Source organism: Amblyomma maculatum, chromosome 1, assembly GCF_055883805.1.
Source record: "Amblyomma maculatum isolate TAMU_Amacu chromosome 1, ASM5588380v1, whole genome shotgun sequence".
Classification (NCBI taxonomy): Eukaryota; Metazoa; Arthropoda; class Arachnida; order Ixodida; family Ixodidae; genus Amblyomma; species Amblyomma maculatum.
The window spans coordinates 194,976,951-194,994,964 of record NC_139344.1 but is presented as its reverse complement, the minus strand read 5'-3'; the positions used below and the strand labels follow the sequence as shown (position 1 = coordinate 194,994,964).

General features: G+C 42.2%; 1 protein-coding gene and 1 long non-coding RNA gene across 2 annotated transcripts in view; both read right to left on the bottom strand.

The window, feature by feature from the left end:
- The window catches only part of Rpi (Ribose-5-phosphate isomerase), a 43,489-nt gene extending 27,421 nt beyond the window's left edge, over positions 1 to 16,068 (bottom strand). Inside the window, exons 1-4 of the mRNA XM_084589962.1 lie at positions 15,880 to 16,068; positions 10,308 to 10,368; positions 9,389 to 9,444; positions 967 to 1,026 (exon numbers count right to left, since the gene is read on the bottom strand). Of these exons, the coding sequence (XP_084446088.1) occupies positions 967 to 1,026; positions 9,389 to 9,444; positions 10,308 to 10,368; positions 15,880 to 15,942 (240 nt within the window). The 5' untranslated portion in view covers positions 15,943 to 16,068. The remainder of the gene's footprint in view (positions 1 to 966; positions 1,027 to 9,388; positions 9,445 to 10,307; positions 10,369 to 15,879) is intronic.
- On the bottom strand, positions 10,891 to 15,879 carry LOC146205312 (uncharacterized). Its single transcript, XR_014704169.1, has 2 exons — positions 15,826 to 15,879; positions 10,891 to 15,230 (listed from the first exon to the last, which is right to left on the bottom strand). It is a non-coding gene; the product is annotated as an uncharacterized LOC146205312 (long non-coding RNA).
- Positions 16,069 to 18,014: the final 1,946 nt, after the last annotated feature.

Here is an 18,014-nt window from a genome sequence, read left to right as displayed (position 1 = left end):
AATAAAAACAAAAAACACTGTGCTTTGCTTGGTGTCAGTAGCAGTTGGCTTCCTTTGTATGTATCTCAGAACAAATACTCATTTCTTTGTATTTGTTTGCTGAGTGGCCTAACAAGGGTCTCGATTCTGGCAGCCTTGGTGCCATAAATAGCGTAAGAGGGTTATCCACCCTGCCAGTCAGATCACACTCCATGTGATAGTCGCAATGATACAGGACTTAATACGCCCCGTTCACCGCTTATCGGGGCACCACTGAAAGCTGCCTAGCGGTCATTTTCAAAAGTCGTTCCGGGATACGAGTTGCAACTGCTCATGCGTCACTGCGAGGATTGCCGATGTTAGCGGCAGCATTTTTTTTTTTTTTCAACTCTTGCGGATCTTTTCTACAGCGGTCTGAAACATAAAGTTAATGTTGGCCTTTGTGTTGGTCTTCAATCCATGTTCATGTATTTTTTTTTTCTGCCCTTATACTGACCTTTTCCGTTACCCACTGTGTTCTCACCCTGCTGCCCGGACCTCTCGCCAACGAATGTGATGCTCGTGGTACTAAGGCGATGTTTTATAGCCCTTGTTCATGACTAGCGCGTTCTTTGCTTCTTTTTACGTTTTGCGTTATCTTGTGTTTATATTGACCTTTGCTCTGTACCTATTTTTGTTTACGCTCCCCCCTTATGTAATACCCTAACAGGGGCCCTTAAAGGTTAATAAATGATGATGACGATGATGTTGCAGCCATCTGGGAGAAACAAAATAATCAATTTTTTTTTTTCTTTTTCATTTACCCTGTCTTTGCTTTGCAAGCTCTTTTAATATGTGCTCATGGTGACGATCCAATATATGAGACATCCTTTAAATCGTGCCAGCACCGCTCTCTTGAAGGCATATTGCTTCATCTGCCGTATTCACAAGACTTTAATGCGATGTCGCTAAGAGAGACACTATATAACACACTCAGTGTCAACTTACTTCAGGGTTTTCTTCCAAATCCGTCATCACAAGGCCATGCTTCCGGATCAACTCCTTTGCCTAAAGGACAAGAAGTTGATCACAATTCAGGCCAGCATATTAAAAAAAAAATAATAAATACCAGTTACAGCATAGCACAGCTTTAATACAGTAAAATACTGATATAATACCCTTGCTTAAAGTGAAGATATTTATACACTAGAGAATGCACAACTCTTCATGCCAAATGTCTTTTTTTTTTTTTTCCTCATGCACGGTGCTCTGCAGTGGTGGCTCAGTGGATAGGGCACTTGAGTGCTGATCGTGCTGATCCCAAAAATGTGGGACTGATCATGGCTGTGGCAGCTGCATCTTGATAGAGGTTAAATGTAAGGTGCCCACACACTTCACGATGTCAGTGCACATTAAAGAATCTCAGACGGTCAAAATTTCCAGAGCCCTCCATTAGAGCATACCTCATAGCCAGTTTCGTACTGAGATGTTAGACAATATATATTGAGCCTTATGCAGTAGAACGCACCTTGAATAAAAACCTGAATACAGTGAACAGCACATCAGCCAAAACTAAATATAGCTTTAAGAATAGTGAAGCTGATGCAGAGCAAGTAATGTGGATTTGAAATTACAAAGGCAAAAAACTGACTCTGGAAGCATTTACGAAAGGCAAATCCAGTAGCGGCTACAAAAGTGTCAGTTTCTGGTACAGAAATGTCATTTCCATTTCCTCCTGTTTACAATGTGACGCTCTGCAAGTAACCCTTTGCAACTGCCAGAGCCATCTTTACTTGCTGACTTATACTCCAATGAGCGCCCTTAGAGTCTAATGAGTCCTTTTGCGGAAACTTTGCAGTAGCAGACTTTGCTAGCTTCAGAAACCTGTTGGAGTAGTTTTGCTTGAAGCATGGTCCAGAATGACGGCCCTTCACCAGCAACAGATGTCTGAAAGCTGTGTGCTGCCCACTGATGAGGCAGTTTCAACTCCCCACCGCTGCCACCGTTACATGGAATATATAGTACAGCAAATGGGAGTGGTTTGTGAGGGGCGCTCATCCTCACAAACAATGAAACAAGAGTTTGTCTGCAAGAATCGGTAACTTGTGCTATGCTGCTACACTGTCTATGCTGTACTACAGCGCGACATGCTGACGTCACAACCACACCAAGGGCTGTCCACGCTGTGTGCAAAATGTTCCCTTTTCTCGATGTCACAGCAATTCATCAAGTAAAAGACTGCAAACCCTTTAGCAAATATCTTGCCTTGGGCTTGGAGAGCACCATGATTTCAAGCACAGGATATTTACAACTTTACACTGCACCACACACAGGTGGGCTAACTAACCTGAACATACACATAAGCAGCTGCAACAGCAAATATGAAATGCAACCAGGCACAGCTACTATGGCTTTGGCTCAATCTGCTTAGCAGACTATGTCAATGGTGGTTAAGCTGGCTATTAAGTGGCTGCCGATTCTGTGGCACCGGTTTTGCAAAACCATTTTAGCGTGGACAGAGGCAATTTTTCGGTAATATAAGGCCGTACAATCAGAAAGTTAAGTAAAAAATGTGGAGCCTTCCGGCCAAATTGAGAAACTTGGTAGGTATGAGAACATCTCAGCAAAGAACCCCTGAGACTTTTTTTTGTCTATTAATAGTGATGTACAAGAATATGTTCCAAGACAGAAGATTTTTACTGTGTGTCCCAATACACCCGAGCCCAGTGAAACCAGCTGAGAGCTTTTGAGAGTTCCCTGTCCTAGACTCATATTTTCAATATTTTCTTCATTATCCAAATTAAAATAAATATAACTTCATTTACTGACTTCAGGACTAAACTGCCAATGCCAAAGTTGTAGACCATCTCTCAAAATGGCTAGCTATGTTGTTTCCATCAAGCTAGATTTAAGAGGCTTATTTATCAGCCTTCACAGAAAAACTGTCATATGACAAACTGCTCGCTCAAATCACTCCCATAATACACACACAAAGCTTCAGCGAGGAGAGCGCTTCAGAGAAAAGCAAATTTTGTTAACTGAGAGGAGTCTCTGGACGCTTAAGTTGTGCTACTGCCACATGGAAGCTTTCTTTCTTTTTTTTTTTTTCTGCTAGAGTTATTGTTTACAGCTGGTAAAGAAAATATGTAATGCAAATGCTAGCTTAGTGCAAACATTTCAGCCAGCTGTTTTCAAGGCTATCTATAGCCTGTTATTGACATGCTAATGAAACTGATAATTGAAAAGTTAGCTAACTAGTCATTACTGATTAACTGTTGCACAAGAAAAAGTACTGCAGACTAGGCTAGGAGACTCAACAACTATCAGCTGGTTTCACTAGTCTATGCTAGGATACAGTCATTTTAAAACCTTGGTAACATTTCGCTAGGACACTATAGTGGCATTCAATGCTGAAACAGAAGTGAGGGAGGCAGTTTCAAGAGTCTTCAAAGAAACTCCCAGCAGAAGCAAGGTGATTTCAGCCCACAGGACCTCTACCTCTTACAGTCGTGAGAGCAAGTACTATATGCTTCGATAATTGGAAACTTTCTTCGGGAAGAAGCCCCAAAAGAAAGCAAACAATGATACATTTCAACTGCCACAATGCCCAACCTTGATGTGCCTTTTTTATAGTGCAAGTAAGATGAATGTGCCAGCTAACTGCTGTATGACAAGTACAGGGTAAGTCTATATTCCCTGCCCACAGAGTCTGCTTTTGAGTTGCGTAATGGGGCATTTAAAACTTGCTAGAGACCCCAAAGATCTGAATGGCATAGGATGAGCCCCATTCTAATGTCTGCGAAACTATTAACATGACAGATGTCTGAAGTACCAAATATGCAGTCAAAACTCAATCTAACAAAACCCAATTAAACAAAACTCCCGCTCTAACGAAGATACATCGATTCCCCTTCAGATGCCTACAGGGTCCAATGCTTTGACTAAATCAAAATAGCGAAGCCAATTTTGTGACCTGCCCCGATTTAATGAACCTTTATTCGAAAAATGACAGTAAAAAAGTGTTAAATTTTGGTCACTTTTGTAGAAAAAGACCCAAATTTTATTGACTGCAAGCCAACGGCAACATTGCGGAATGTATACGACCCGGTTTGACCAAACTGCACCATGCAAAATGAGATTTATAATTTTGAATTTAATCCACCAGATCAAGGGTGAAGTGGCGGACGCCCTTTATCTGCTGTGGCAGTTTGCCAAAACATACGAGGGCACGAAAAACGTGCTGGAGGCACTTCAAACTTAAGAGGAATCCATACGGGTCGGTCATTGCTTACAAAACGTATGGAAACAATGATCACCAACTTCTTCGCTGGGCGATAGATCTGTAGTCCCCTGGTACCCTGCTAGTTGAAGTAACAGTTTTGGTTGTTTCTTTTCATACAAGCTATGGTGTCAGTTGTTTCCGTGGGCCAGAATTCCATTTTTGAAGAGTTACACTTCACCAAAATAATGTCGCGGTAGCTTTCTGGATGCCGCAACACTGTTTAATCAAATTATTCAAATTACGCGACCGAGAAATGCCTCGCTCACTTTAACGAAGTTCGTGATTTAATGAAAAGCAGACCTTGTGTCCTAGGAAGTTTCGACATGCCCAATACCTCCAAACTGAGCTAAACTACTGAACTGGGATGGCGAACTATTTATGCAGGGTCGGATTATCCATGGTTCAAAGGGTTCAAATGAACTGGGCCCTCCATTCTCAGGGGCCCCTAGGGCTGGGAAAAATGGCAGATTTTGAGATTCGGCTCGAAAAATAGTCATCTTCCCGATATTCCGTGATTAAAATTAGAGCTTATGTGTAACAATGCCAAATGCTTCAAAAACTGTTTGCCAAATCGTAAGCTTACCTCATCCCGAAGCCAGCCTCACAATTCGCTAGTCAAAGTACAAAACTTTGTACTTGCCCAAATAGATGAGAAAAAAATTCAAAATGGCTTTATATGGCTCCTGGTTTCAGTCGGCATCAGCTGGTCCCAGCTGGTATTCAACTGACATTAACTGCTTCCGGACGACTACAGGTTGAAAGTCTGTATGTCCCTGTTGGTGGCCAACTGGAATCGAACGGGTTCTAGCTGGCTTTCAGTTGGGAGCCAGCTCGTACCAGCTGATGACAACTGACTTCTGTCATTACTGCTGTTGAGGTCAGCTGCATTAATCTGCACGTAAGCACGTTATTAATCTGCACGTAAGCAGTGAAAGCTGTGACAAAAGTAATAAATTATTAGAGATTATATTTGCTCATAGCTGACAGATGCCTCAGTATTTGTCGCTGCTGTAAGCGGAGAGATGACATTCTCAAACGGGTCACCATTGAAGATGTCTTTATTTATTTATTTATTTATACTGCAATCCCAGTGTTGGGATTTTAGCAGGGTGGAATACAAACTAAGCAGTTTAACAAAACAGGCAAAAATAAGCAATAATTACAGTGCAAGTTGAAGCTCTTCTGCACAATTAGGAATAGAAACAAGCATATACAACACAGCAGTGAAATAAAAAATGCAATAAAAAGAAACTAGGTGATATGTTGAGAGAACAACGTCAGCGATGGCTGCAGCACTTCATTGTTAGTGAGGTTATTCCAATCGGAAATAGTTCGTGCAAGGCATGAGTATTTAAAGCAGTTATTTCGAATGCGAAAAGGAGTTAAACTTAGCTGGTGTCGTTGTCGGGTTGCGTATCCGGAGGAAAAAACAAGCAAATCGGTGAGTTCTGATCTGTAGTGTCGTTTAATTATTTGGTACAGAAATTTAAGTCGTGGACAACGATTTCGCTCAGTTATTGTTGGAAGGCCAGCTTGAATTAAAAGGTGTGTTACCGATGTACGCCGGTAATTGTTATATATGTATCGTGCCGCCCTCTTTTGAACTTTCTCTAATTTATTCATGTTAGTTTGTGTGAACGGGTCCCAAATTATTGCAGCATAATCAAAGGTAGGCAGAACAATAGATTTGTAAGCAAGCAGGCGTACAGATGGGATAGACAACCGCAATGCCCGTCTCAAGAAAAAGAGTTTACGAAAAGCGTTACACGTTATGAGATCAACATGTTTATTCCAACTAAGATTGTTACTGACCCAGAGCCCTAGATATATATATTCTCTTACTTCAGTTAGTGTCATGCTGTTAATACAATAATCGAAGGGTAAGACTTTCTTTTTGCGAGTTATTCTCATTAGTACAGTTTTTTCAAAGTTGATGGACATTTGCCATGCTTCACACCATGCGAAAACTGTTTGTAACGCACTCTTAAGTCTTCACAAAGCTTTGCCAGGTAAAGGCCCGAAAACGTTTATACAAACATAAATACCTTTATTCACCAGCTTAAAAGTGGGATCAAAAATGTGGACATGCTATACGAATATAGGCGACCGAACTTAAGTCTGCTTAAGGGCGGAAATGGCAAAAATCCCTTTACAGGACTGTTTTCATTAGCTGTATCGTCATTGTCATCGGTACTGTTTTGGTTTGTTTATGGGCTTTAACGTCCCAAAGCAACTCAGGCTATGAGGGATACTGTAGTGGAGGGCTACGGAGTAATTTCGACCTCCCGGGACCCTTTAACATGCACTGGCATTGCACAACACAAGGAAGCCTTGATTTTCGCCTCCATCGAAAAACGGCCGCCGCGGACGGGATTTCATTCCGCATCCTTGGGAGCAGTAATCAAGTGCCCTAACCGCTGAACCAGCACGGCGGGGCTGTCATTTGTACAGTCATCATTATCGTTACCAACTAAATACACCACCGCTGTCATTGCTACTATCATAATTATCACTAACTATAGTGTCATTGTCATCGTTACTAGTATAATCCTTAAGCTAGACAAGAATTACTACCTGCTTCTTACAAGCCTGGTGTGGAGTAGTGGTGCATGCTCAGCTGGTGATTGGAGGGATAGCGGTTCAATTCCCGATGAAGACAAAATTTTAAAGGAAAGTGCATGTACACTGTCCTATACACCTTTGCAACGAGGGCCTCCTGGGCGTCAACATATTGCTCGATGGCCTATTGTGTGCGCCTGAGTACACATGGTGGAGTCAGCAGCAGAACCGGTTTACAACAGTCCAGAGAGGAGGCATTTCGACAATCTTGTCGCCCGATGCAAAGGTCTATAATACACTAAAGGCGGAGCTTAAGTGCCCACCCTATTTCCAGTGCCTACTCAATTTTTCCGACCACTGTCTACGGCAGCGGCGACTGCTTGGTGGAACGAACTGCAAATGCTATTTTGTAAATGTAAATTTAATCTGTAAATTGAAAGCAGAAAAGGAGTGTGATGTATGCAAAATTGCATCCTCTAATTTTAAATATGGAAATTATGTTCAAAATGTAAATATATTGTCTTTTTAAATATGTGTAATCTGAATAAAATGCAGACCAACATCCCTGACTAACTGAGTGTGTTAAAGCTTTAATTTTGTGCCAGTACAGTAGCGATGTCATTTTCTACAGACGCCACCATTTTGAACAGATATAGCACCCCGCATTATGACAGCGTTTGGTGTAAGAAACATTATTTGCTGTACTTTAACTCACCATACAGAACCTAATATTGCAGTTTCTGTAGAACTAGTGCCTTAGGCAAGCCGCAGTTTGTATTGCTGGATGAATTCACCAAACTATTGGATGATTAAAAGCGTATTTACAGTAAGAAATTGCCAATAGCTTATAAACAAGACCCATCTCTATTTCGTCAGTGCTCACATGCAGCCAATCATACTGTGCTATCAAATTAGTCAAGAAAATAACCACTCAAGGAATTTATTTTTCAATTCGCGCTCTGAATTTTGAGGAAGGATGTTGTGTGTCCCGGGATTTCCTAAGGGAGTTCAGTCTAGACACCGTTCTGTTCGTGTATTCGGCAAAAAAGTTTATGCTCAGGCAATGTTCATAAAAAATCTACAGATTCTTCGAGTAAATATGGCTTGTGTTCTCTGGAGGAAATTCTAAAATGCCTCAAGTCTGAACCATAACAACACGGGGCAGATAGGGTGGTGCGCGTGTGTGGGGTGGTGGGGTGGGGTGCTATAGGGGCCCTCCTAATTATTATTGGGCCCTCATCACTGTTAATCCGCCCCTGTATTTATGTATATGTGTTGTAGCAACTTTCCTAAACCAAGGTCCTACTGCAAAAAAAGATTTTCTTTAAGGTCCAGTGTCAAAAATTCAGGACACACTAAACGTCTGCCACAAACTCAGCTTCAGTGCGAAGTCTAAAATGATAATATTCCCAGCTACACTATGGTCCATACATTAGCACAAAATGAGGTACAGGGATGGTCAAAAGTTCCCAGGCCACATTGTAGACTTTTCAGTTGTATATCCTGGTACCTGCAATGCCAATAAAGCTAGCAGAGCTCTGAAAGGTCAGAATACTGCTTCTCCTTCCCTCTACAGAAATTTTGAGCTTCAGGGGTGTGCTCCACCATGCTGCTGAGAAGTCGACCATGTGGCCTGGGAACTTTTGAGCACCACTATTCACACACTGCACTTTTTAAGGTGGCTGTTATGTTGCCAGATGCTCACAAAGCATCATTTTAGTGATCGTCTATTTGACTGTTGGTGTGTATATACTAAGTGACACATAGCCTGTATTCCAAGTGCACTGGAAGTCACTGTGAAGAAGTCTTTCTGTGTTTCTACTGATAGATAAAGCACAATAAAGTGTTGTATAGTTCTAGACGATGAAGGATGCACACTTCTACAGAAAACAATACAACAAAACTGCCCAAGTGACAACATTACTAACAACTTAAAACTGCACGTTTAATTTACAAAATATTCAGTATCTGAATACAACCAGAATACAGCTCCCTTTTTTTTGAAAAGCCTTGGCACTAGATGCGAAAAATGACAACTGACTGCCCAGTGCTGTAGATCAGCACCAAATTTATATTTAGAATTACTGCAATATAATTAAATCTATGAAATTAGTTTTTAAAGGTCAGTGCATTACCTAACATAACAGAGGAATTTTGAATATTTTCTTTTATTCTTTCATAATTATTACACCAAGCAGTAATTTCAACTGCTGTCCAGTAAAGCAAAGAAAGAGTGCCTAATGATGCAGCATTTAATGATACTACAAAACAAAATATATTGTAATAAGAACCTTTTCATGCACCTGCTTATTTCAGTCTACAGGCACTTGCCTACAAAAAGATGGACAGCTCACAGATAGTATCTGCCTCCTGCAAATAAGTCCCACAGCTTAAGCCTATCTCAAGTTAAATACCCCACTGCAAATAACCGGCTCCTCCTTGAAGTACCATTTTCATTGCAGATATCAGTCACACTAAAGATAGCGTATTGTACAGACATGATTAAACCTTGTAAACTTGCAATTCTTTGCAAGTTCTGAAATTGCAGGCTTTGTGCCTGGAAGACCAAGTAGAAAACTAGCTGCTCACTTGGAATGATGTAGGCACACAGGATATTTTCCATCCATGTTCTTTTACCCTGCGAGCTGAACGAGATAACAATTCCACATGTAAGGACAAGACAGGCACAAAGAGGAAAACAAAATGCACATATCAAGCAGTAACATGAAGAAGACTTACTCTGTGCAGTGAAGCCAGCTTACAAGAGCATGCAAACATTCCACTGCACATGTGAATCGTGATCACATTCCAGATCATATAAACTGACTATCGCATCGAACATTCTGAAAGATGTCTACAGCTACGTATTTCACTGCCTAAAGCTAAACAATCTTAATTAAAAATCAACTGATATTCCAAGCTTTTGAACATATAATAAGGCCTGCAGCTATTTTTGCAATTCGTTTAAAGTTTCAATGTCCAAAGCTTTTGGGGTTATGACTTCACTAATACCTGTGCAAGGGCAACAATGACACTCTTTAAACAACTTAATTGATTAATGTTGAGAATGGCAGGCACTGAAAGTGCACGAACAGCGACAAAAGCCAGTGATAGTCTTTATGCTTTACAATTACAAAAAATGGGTAAAATATTTTTCTGTGGCCACAAATACCTCATATATCTCAAATGGAGCAAGAACGACTGCTTGCACAACTCTCTTTGGGGGAGTACCTACAGCCCATCAGATTATAAATAAACTCATGCTAGCTGCTCAAAATGCATAGATTAAGTGCCCAATGCATTAGTGCCTTTTTTTTTTGCTCATTTGCAATTCAAGCACAACCGGGCAAGCAATTCAGAACAGCCACATAATCCGTAGGCAGAAATCTAGATACCTGGTTATCCGGAATGAGTAGTAAGCATTTAAATTGCTTCAGTTCAAGAAGTTTGACCGATAAACTGTGAGTGCACAAAGGTTTACCAATTGAAGAACCAAACTTTTTCATACCAAGATGCTCGACAGCGTAGACTACAGTGCTTCCACTTCCAATGCCCACAACGTAGTTGTTCTGCAAAATGCAAAACCACATTATATCAACTCGAAGCACTACCAACATTATGCATATTTGGTTGGTTGGTTTGTGGGGTTTAACGTCCAAAAGCAACTCAGGCTATGAGAGACGCCGTAGTGGAGGACACCGCTCCGGAAATTTCGACCACCTGGATTATGCATATTTCAGTACTAAACATACAAAACACACTTGTGCTGATTGCATACTCAAGTGCACAAACTAACGAATAAAATTATATGCACTAAAATGTTGTAATGGTGACTTATGTTCGTAAGCTCTCCCAACCCCAGAATTCAAAGTGAAATTGACGCTAAAAAGATAACGGGATGATATGCTGCTGATTCCATATTACAAAGAGCGTTCCTTCTTCTGCCTTGACACATGTCGCATACCCACGAAGGGGGATTGGCCACGGTTCAGTGTGGACTGCCAAATGTCCTACACAAACTGAATTAGTGCATTAAAGTAATTGTAAACTAAACAAAAACATAAGATTTAAGATCACAAAATTGATTGAAAAAAAAAAAACACAAAGCAAAAATTTGGAAGTTTGAAAATTTGGAATACAATTAGCAAGGGAATCTGTCCGTAGCTGTGATGTAGTTATGTAAGTACTGACAAATTTGAGGCAACGCAAATCCTTTCGCACTCGCACCGAAGGAGAGTACAAGCGGGACCAACAACGTAAATCCCAAGCGTGCGATTGGAGTTTCTAAATGCACCCTCCTCTGATGTGAAAACCTTCGGGAAGCGAGAAGGAAGTGATCAATATTTTCAATCTCACCGCAAGCCTCACAAAGGTTTGTGAAGCTGATCCCACATCTACATAAATAAAGATTTAGGCGAGGAATCCTGCATCTCATGAGAGTCATCGTTACCTCACACTGCCGTGATTTACATGAATGAACTTTCCAATGAGTATATGAGATGCTGGTATTCGGCTGTAGATAGTGTCGTAACGCTGGGACTAAGTCGACCCGGCCTTCACTTGGTAGCGTGCAGAGACTGGGTTGGTGAAGGATTGAATCTTCGAAGATGGTAAAATACATACAAGCAGGTTTAATGGCACTTTGAGAAAACTTATTTACATGAAAAAAAGGGTATATCAGCAAAATGACAAGCGTTAAGAGTTCATAGCGAGAAGCGTCTCGATGAGCCGTTTACCTAGGGCTCAGAGCCTTTGCACAAACAGCACATATAAATACCATGCCCACAGGCGCACAATAGTGCGCACAAGCGCGGACCATGCACGGTCACAACAATAGCGAAGGATCATTGCATGAAGCGGCTAGGTATTGATAACGCTGGAAACGGGTAATTCCAAAAATGATATTAGGGTTGGTACGTGAAACAGATTCATCAAGAGCTGATTTAGCCCGGAAATCTGCCGCTTCGTTCTGGAAAATACTGCTGTGACCGGGGACCCAGATGAAGCGTATTTCTTTCACTTATCCCGGTAAGAAATACTTTAGTGAGCAGCTCAACAGAGCATCCCATGCTGACTCCAGAGACAACAAAACAGAAAGAGAGTCAGATAGAAAAATTATTTTTGATTGAATGCATGGAACTTTTAGTACTGCTAGCCCAATTGCCATAAATTCTGCTAAAAATATTGATGTGTAATCCGGGACACGCACCGAAAAACTCCAGAAAAGAGACTCTGAAATATTTCCAATCACTGCTTTCTGCGCAGTCACAGACGCATCAGTGGCAATTACAGTGTGATCAGGGAACTTTTCAAGGTGATCACATAGGAGACTGGATATTAGACTTGAAGGTAAGTGCTTCACATTGAATAGAAATATAGAATCATAATTTATATCCACAAAGGACGTTGAGCAACCAATAGGACATACAGAACTGAGGTCCACACCAATGTTTGCTAAAATGCTCTGCGTGAAAACAACCTGGGGCATGCAGACCCTTGGCCACTGAAAGAGGGCGGGGTTTGATACAAAAATAGGTATAGCCACACCGGGAGTAGCCTCAAATGATCGCAAGAATGATCTAACACTTAGAAGGCGGAAACGGGAGTTAAGGTCCAGAATGCGGGCCTCCAAGTACAGAACAGTGGTAGAGACTGACTGTGGAAGCCCTAGGCAGAGGCGCAGCGTCCGTCTTTCTAAAAGCAGCAAAGGATGCACCTTATATTTTGGACAACCAGAAAAAGAATGCAGCCAAATTCTAGAATCGGTCTCACATTGGCTTTGTACAAAAGTCGAAGAGTATCTCGACGCATACCAAATTTCCTATCACTTATCCGTATGAGCCTACCAAGCTCACCTTTCCGAACATTAGACGATGTGAGGCCTCCAATCCATACTAGCATCATACGTAATGCCTAAATACCGCACAGATTCCACTTGAGGTACGACAACCGAGTGTTAGTTTAGCGAAACATATAAGGGGGTTTTGGTTTTAAAAACTAGCACACTACTTTTGCACACATTTAAAACCAATTTAATTTCGTCCGACCAGACCTCAAGTGCATTTAGGTAAGCCTGTAGTGAACGATAGAGGTCATGAATATCTTTTGCAGAGGCGAAGAATGCTATGTCATCTGCATATACATATACAGTGACATCAGGATGAACCGGAATATCAAACATTTATATTAAAAAGGAGTGGTGAGAGCACAGAGCCCTGGGGCACCCCTCTTGTCTGTGCATAGGTGTCTGAGATTAATGAACCATCAGTGCAAAAGAATTCTCGTCCTTTCAAAAATTCCCTGATCCACGCATAAATGTAGAACGGAGGACGTAATAATGACAACTTGTTTAGTAGAATGCAATGTTCAATGTTGTCATAGGCCTTAGCAATATCGAGCGTCACTAACGCTGATACCTCCTTGTTACACATTGCAAGGCGAATCCTGCTTTCTAAATCTACATGTGCAGACCATATTGAGCATCCATTGTGGAAACCAATCTGGGAAGAACTCAAAGCATTAACCTCTGAAATATGCATTGAGAGGCGGCCATGCACAGTTCTTTCTATTAATTTTACTAGATTCGAAATCACAGCTATCGGCCGAATGTTTTCAACATGAAATCCTTTACCAAGGTCATTCAAGAGCAATATAATTTTTGCCACTTTCCGGACGTGCGGCAGCCATGCAGATTCTAATGATTCATTAACCAGATCCAGGAGATTGAGTGAAATCACTTGATAAAATTTTGAGCATACCTACCGTAACCCCGTCCCAACCTGGAGCCGAGCTTTGCATGGAAGAAATCACAGATAGAAGTTCTTACCTTTAACCTCAACATAGTCTGAGCAGGAAATAGGAGCGTGCAAGGGAACTCTGCACTGCTCCTGGAAATGTAATGCTAGCCCTTGTGCAATTTGTTTCAACTCATCCTTTGCCTCCTGTGGAGACAACACTACTGAACTTAATGACTGCGAAATGTGCGAGTTTCTATTTCGTTCCATGAAATGATACAAAGCCTTCGTGTGCTTAGTGTTTGACAAATAAGTATTTAAATTTTCGTTGTACTCGTCCTTCGCCTGCGCTAGGGCTCTTTTAAACGACGCCGAACAAAATTTGTAGTTTATCCAGTTTACTGGGCTCTGGTTATAAGAAAGGCTTTTCCATGCTGCTTTCCTGCGGCGGAAAGCTTTCTCGCTCGCATCATTCCACCTTGGGGATGGCGACTTATTGTTTACTGCAGACCGCACAGAGAACTGGGAATCTAAAGTAGCATTCGCAATTGACGAAAATACCTTTTGTGCTTTGTCGATCCTACATGAACAAAGGTTTGATTTGAGGAAGGAGCATAGCGAAGCTGCATATTTGCCGTTGTTTACTAGTTACTGTCAAAAGTTCCATCTCGTGTTGGGCTCATCATGATGGTAAATGTTATTGGAAAGTGGTCACTAGATGTACCTCTGTCTACTGTTAACCATCCTCCTATACCTATCCCACCTGATGCCAGGGATAAATCGATGACAGATCGCAAATTTACATGCATGAAGATTATAGTCCGAGAATTGCAGCAGCGCACAGCATTTGCCGATATCCACGTCCATAACAGCTGTCCACACGAGTCAGAGTAGTTACCCCAAAGAGTATGGTGACAGTTAAAATCGCCTGCAATAACGGCCCCATTAGAATTTCTAAGTAATCTGTCAAAATAGTCTGTGCTACGTACACCTGTGGGGCATTAGACGTTAGCGACTGTGACAGGGCCACACTGCGGCAATGCGATATCTACAACCAAAATCTCACATTCATTATTTTGCTTATTTTTGCCCAGTGACATAATTTTGACGATATCAAAGTTAATAAGCCACTGCCCCTACCGTTTACACGATCGGCGCGGAAAACACGAAATTTCTTTAAGGTAAATGACTTTGCGGGAGAGAGCCAAGTTTCTTGTAAGAGCACTATGTCTGGCCTGCGTTGAAAGGAGAAGATATAAAATCTGGAAGTGAAGATACAATAGTGCGACAATTCTACTGAAGAACTTGTACACCTGCCATGATTACTTACCTAAAATTGAGGCCGCAACAGCCTCTTTTAATACATCGGATTGCGGTAAAACTTTGGAAGGCCCTTTTTTAGCTTTGGTCTGGGAAAGTGAGGTAGAAGCGCGGCGCTTTTGAGTAGGGCATGCCATTTCAACATCATTAGAGCAAACACCTTTGCGAGAAATGCTTACAAGGACACTGTCGATATGCTGCGCTTGAGCCAGCACTAGAGGAGAAGCTGCGTTTAAACTTTCAGCACAGGTATGAGATGAAATAGATGCTAGAGCCAGCACAGGTTGAGGTGGGCAAGATGACTTGCTACCAACAATACCAGACAAGGCTTCCTTTCTTGTTGTTGCCCTACGCAGTTCTTCTCCTCTTCTTTTTCGCTGACCACACGGCAGAAAAAATGAGCAGTAACTACATGCACGCAGCCAATGACAAAAACCGCAAAACGTTTCGGCGAATGAGCAACTCATCCCCGTAGCAAGAAAAAAAAAAAAAAAAAACGCATCCATAATTCACTGAAAACGGTAAATTACTTGTCTGGCTAGCTGAGCATGAGCAAGTTCGAAGGCAAAATCTTAAATTTAGGAGGAACCTACTTAACCTCAAAACATGCCACTTTGCTGACTTGAAACCACTTGAGTAGATAAATAAATCACTTATCGTTTTTAATGCCGCGTCTCAGCTCTGGGTGCACTAACCCCGGACTTAGCTTGAAACCTGTTCGGTGCATGTTTCAAGCAAAGAACTAGACAGCAAGCTGCAAGGTATGTTTTAAACAAGCACGTGAAACGATACGTTCCCGCCGGATTAGCCTCTGGCCATGCTCCGTATACTGCCGTCATTAAGTGGACGTTTCGCTCATTTACGGTATTTACGGTACAAACAATGGGCAGTGTACAATGGCAGATATTCATTAGTTAGCTACGACTAACGTCAGAATCTCAAAAATGTTTCGCGCTTGGTTAACTACCAAACCTATTTCAAGCAAGCAACTTCGCCACTTCGGCCGTTCACCTAACGTTGGCTTACCTTGACGTGGTTGTCGACTGCTCTCTGGGCAGCGGCTTCCTTTGCCTTCTCGACGAGATCCATAGCGTCAGAAATTGAGCGCCAAATGGACAGGGTCAACAGATGGAATCGGGAGTGAGTCACGCGCCTGTGAGGAGAGCTTACATTTGATAGAAATCCTAACCCTCGACCAACTTTATGGAGAGCCACCATTATCCCTAGCGCCCTCTCCTGATGACGAAGTCAACGATCACGAAAAGCGCTCTTTTTAAAAAGAGTCATCTTGAAAATTTGTAATTGTACATTACTGTTGAATTATATTCACGTTACTTTCTGGTGATTAGCAAAATAGTAACTACAGCAACAGTTATGTATAACAGTATGACTTTTACCTTACTGTGAAGTGTCATTTTATTGAAAACAACAAAAACTTTTCACATGATCTCACGCACAGCATCGAGGAAGGGAGCAACACAAAAACAAGACTCTCAAGGGGGTAATATAGTTCACTTTCACGCAGCAAATTTCTGATGAGAGATGAATTTAAGTCGTATGGAATCAAAGGCGATGAACATCACAATAAAAGGTCAGTAAAAAAAAAAAAGAGAAGAAAAAAGTCAAAATTGTGAAAAATAAAGATTCACTCAAAAAGTACACAAAGTACAGGATAACACAGAACCTATATTCACAAGCACGTGAAGGATGAGAAACGTAATGTTCGAAGAACACAGCAAAGTCCCAAGTCACGAAGCCGAGCAACCTCCCGGCTTTACGTCCTCTGAGGAGTCAGGACAGTACTTTCATGCTCGCTTCGGCTGGTCTCCGGTAGCTCCGCTCTGCACCTCACATGTCTCTGGATGAACATCTTCTAGGAGTTCCTCTATGTCTAGCAGAAACTGATGTTCAACACCCGCACTTTTGGCGCGCAGGCATATTTCTCTCACTCGAACTATTTTGTCGTAGTACCGAAGTTTCTCAGCTTCAATTGCTTTTATGTATTCTCCAACATCCTTCTCAACCGCGCACTGGGCCATCGAATGGCCCTGTTCCGATTCCGCAGTATTGGAACCAGCAGAAGGGGAAGCTTCAGCTTCAGCTGGCTCACTGCCATCTTCTCGAGCAATGCCAGTTTGAGTCTGGCGGTACTTTGCAATGAACCAGCGGCTCAGCGATAGGTTCTCAGACGGGGAGCCGCTCACCAGCTTGTCAATGTAGATTTCAATATTTTGTCCCGCTGTGGCCAACGCCCGCCGTAGTCTCTCAAAGTTGACCTCCGCGTCATGGACCCTCGTCGCGTTTTTCTTGACGTTCTTAACATCTGCCGCCGTCTCGGGAAAGATTAACGCGGCTAACTGACAGTACGCTTCTCCCGTTCGTAGGTCAGTTATGGCTGTAATCTTGCTCTCGACGTGAGCGTTGATCCAGTCTACAACTTTCTTCCTGCTTAGAGTGCCCTCGTCCACGGAAAAAATGCTCTTGCGAGGCTGTCTCTTCTCCATGACGGCAACACCTGTGCACTGGCGTTGAATTCGTCTTCTTTCTCTACTTCCGAGACGGTGATTCGAACAAGCCAAGGAATCATATGTAGGCATGAATTGTTCTTGTTTTAACGTCTGCGTAAATTACCGGTGCAGCAGTATGCATGCCGTAAAACAAAAATTGTGTTGTGCAATTTTCTCAGCAACTTGCTACACATTTCAACCATCAAAACGTATTAAAGGTACATTGAATAAAAAAATTGCCGTTGAGATTTCCAGCGCAGATGGTAGCTATCGCATTGGGAGTGACCAAAACAATTCACTTTATGAACAGAAATGAGTGGAGTGTAAGTATTTTAATGAATATTTCTCAAATCACTGCACCCAGCGGGCTCCTCTGACACACGGTGTAAGAGTAGTTTAGGTGAGTGAACGGCGCGGGCGAGACGCTTCGTAGAGACCACGGTGTAAGAGTAGTTTCTCTGACACAACCGAATATCACCTCACAACTACCCCCATCGCGGTCAGTCGCACCCTCTTTGGCGCCCGTTCCTGGGTTTCGCGTCGTCGTCGTCCGCATCGGCGTCGACCGTGTCGGCCTCGTAACCAGCTCTGCCCCCCTTTCATGCCCCCAGTTCGAGCCGGCGCTTCGGCAACCGAAAACCTCGCAGGAAGAGG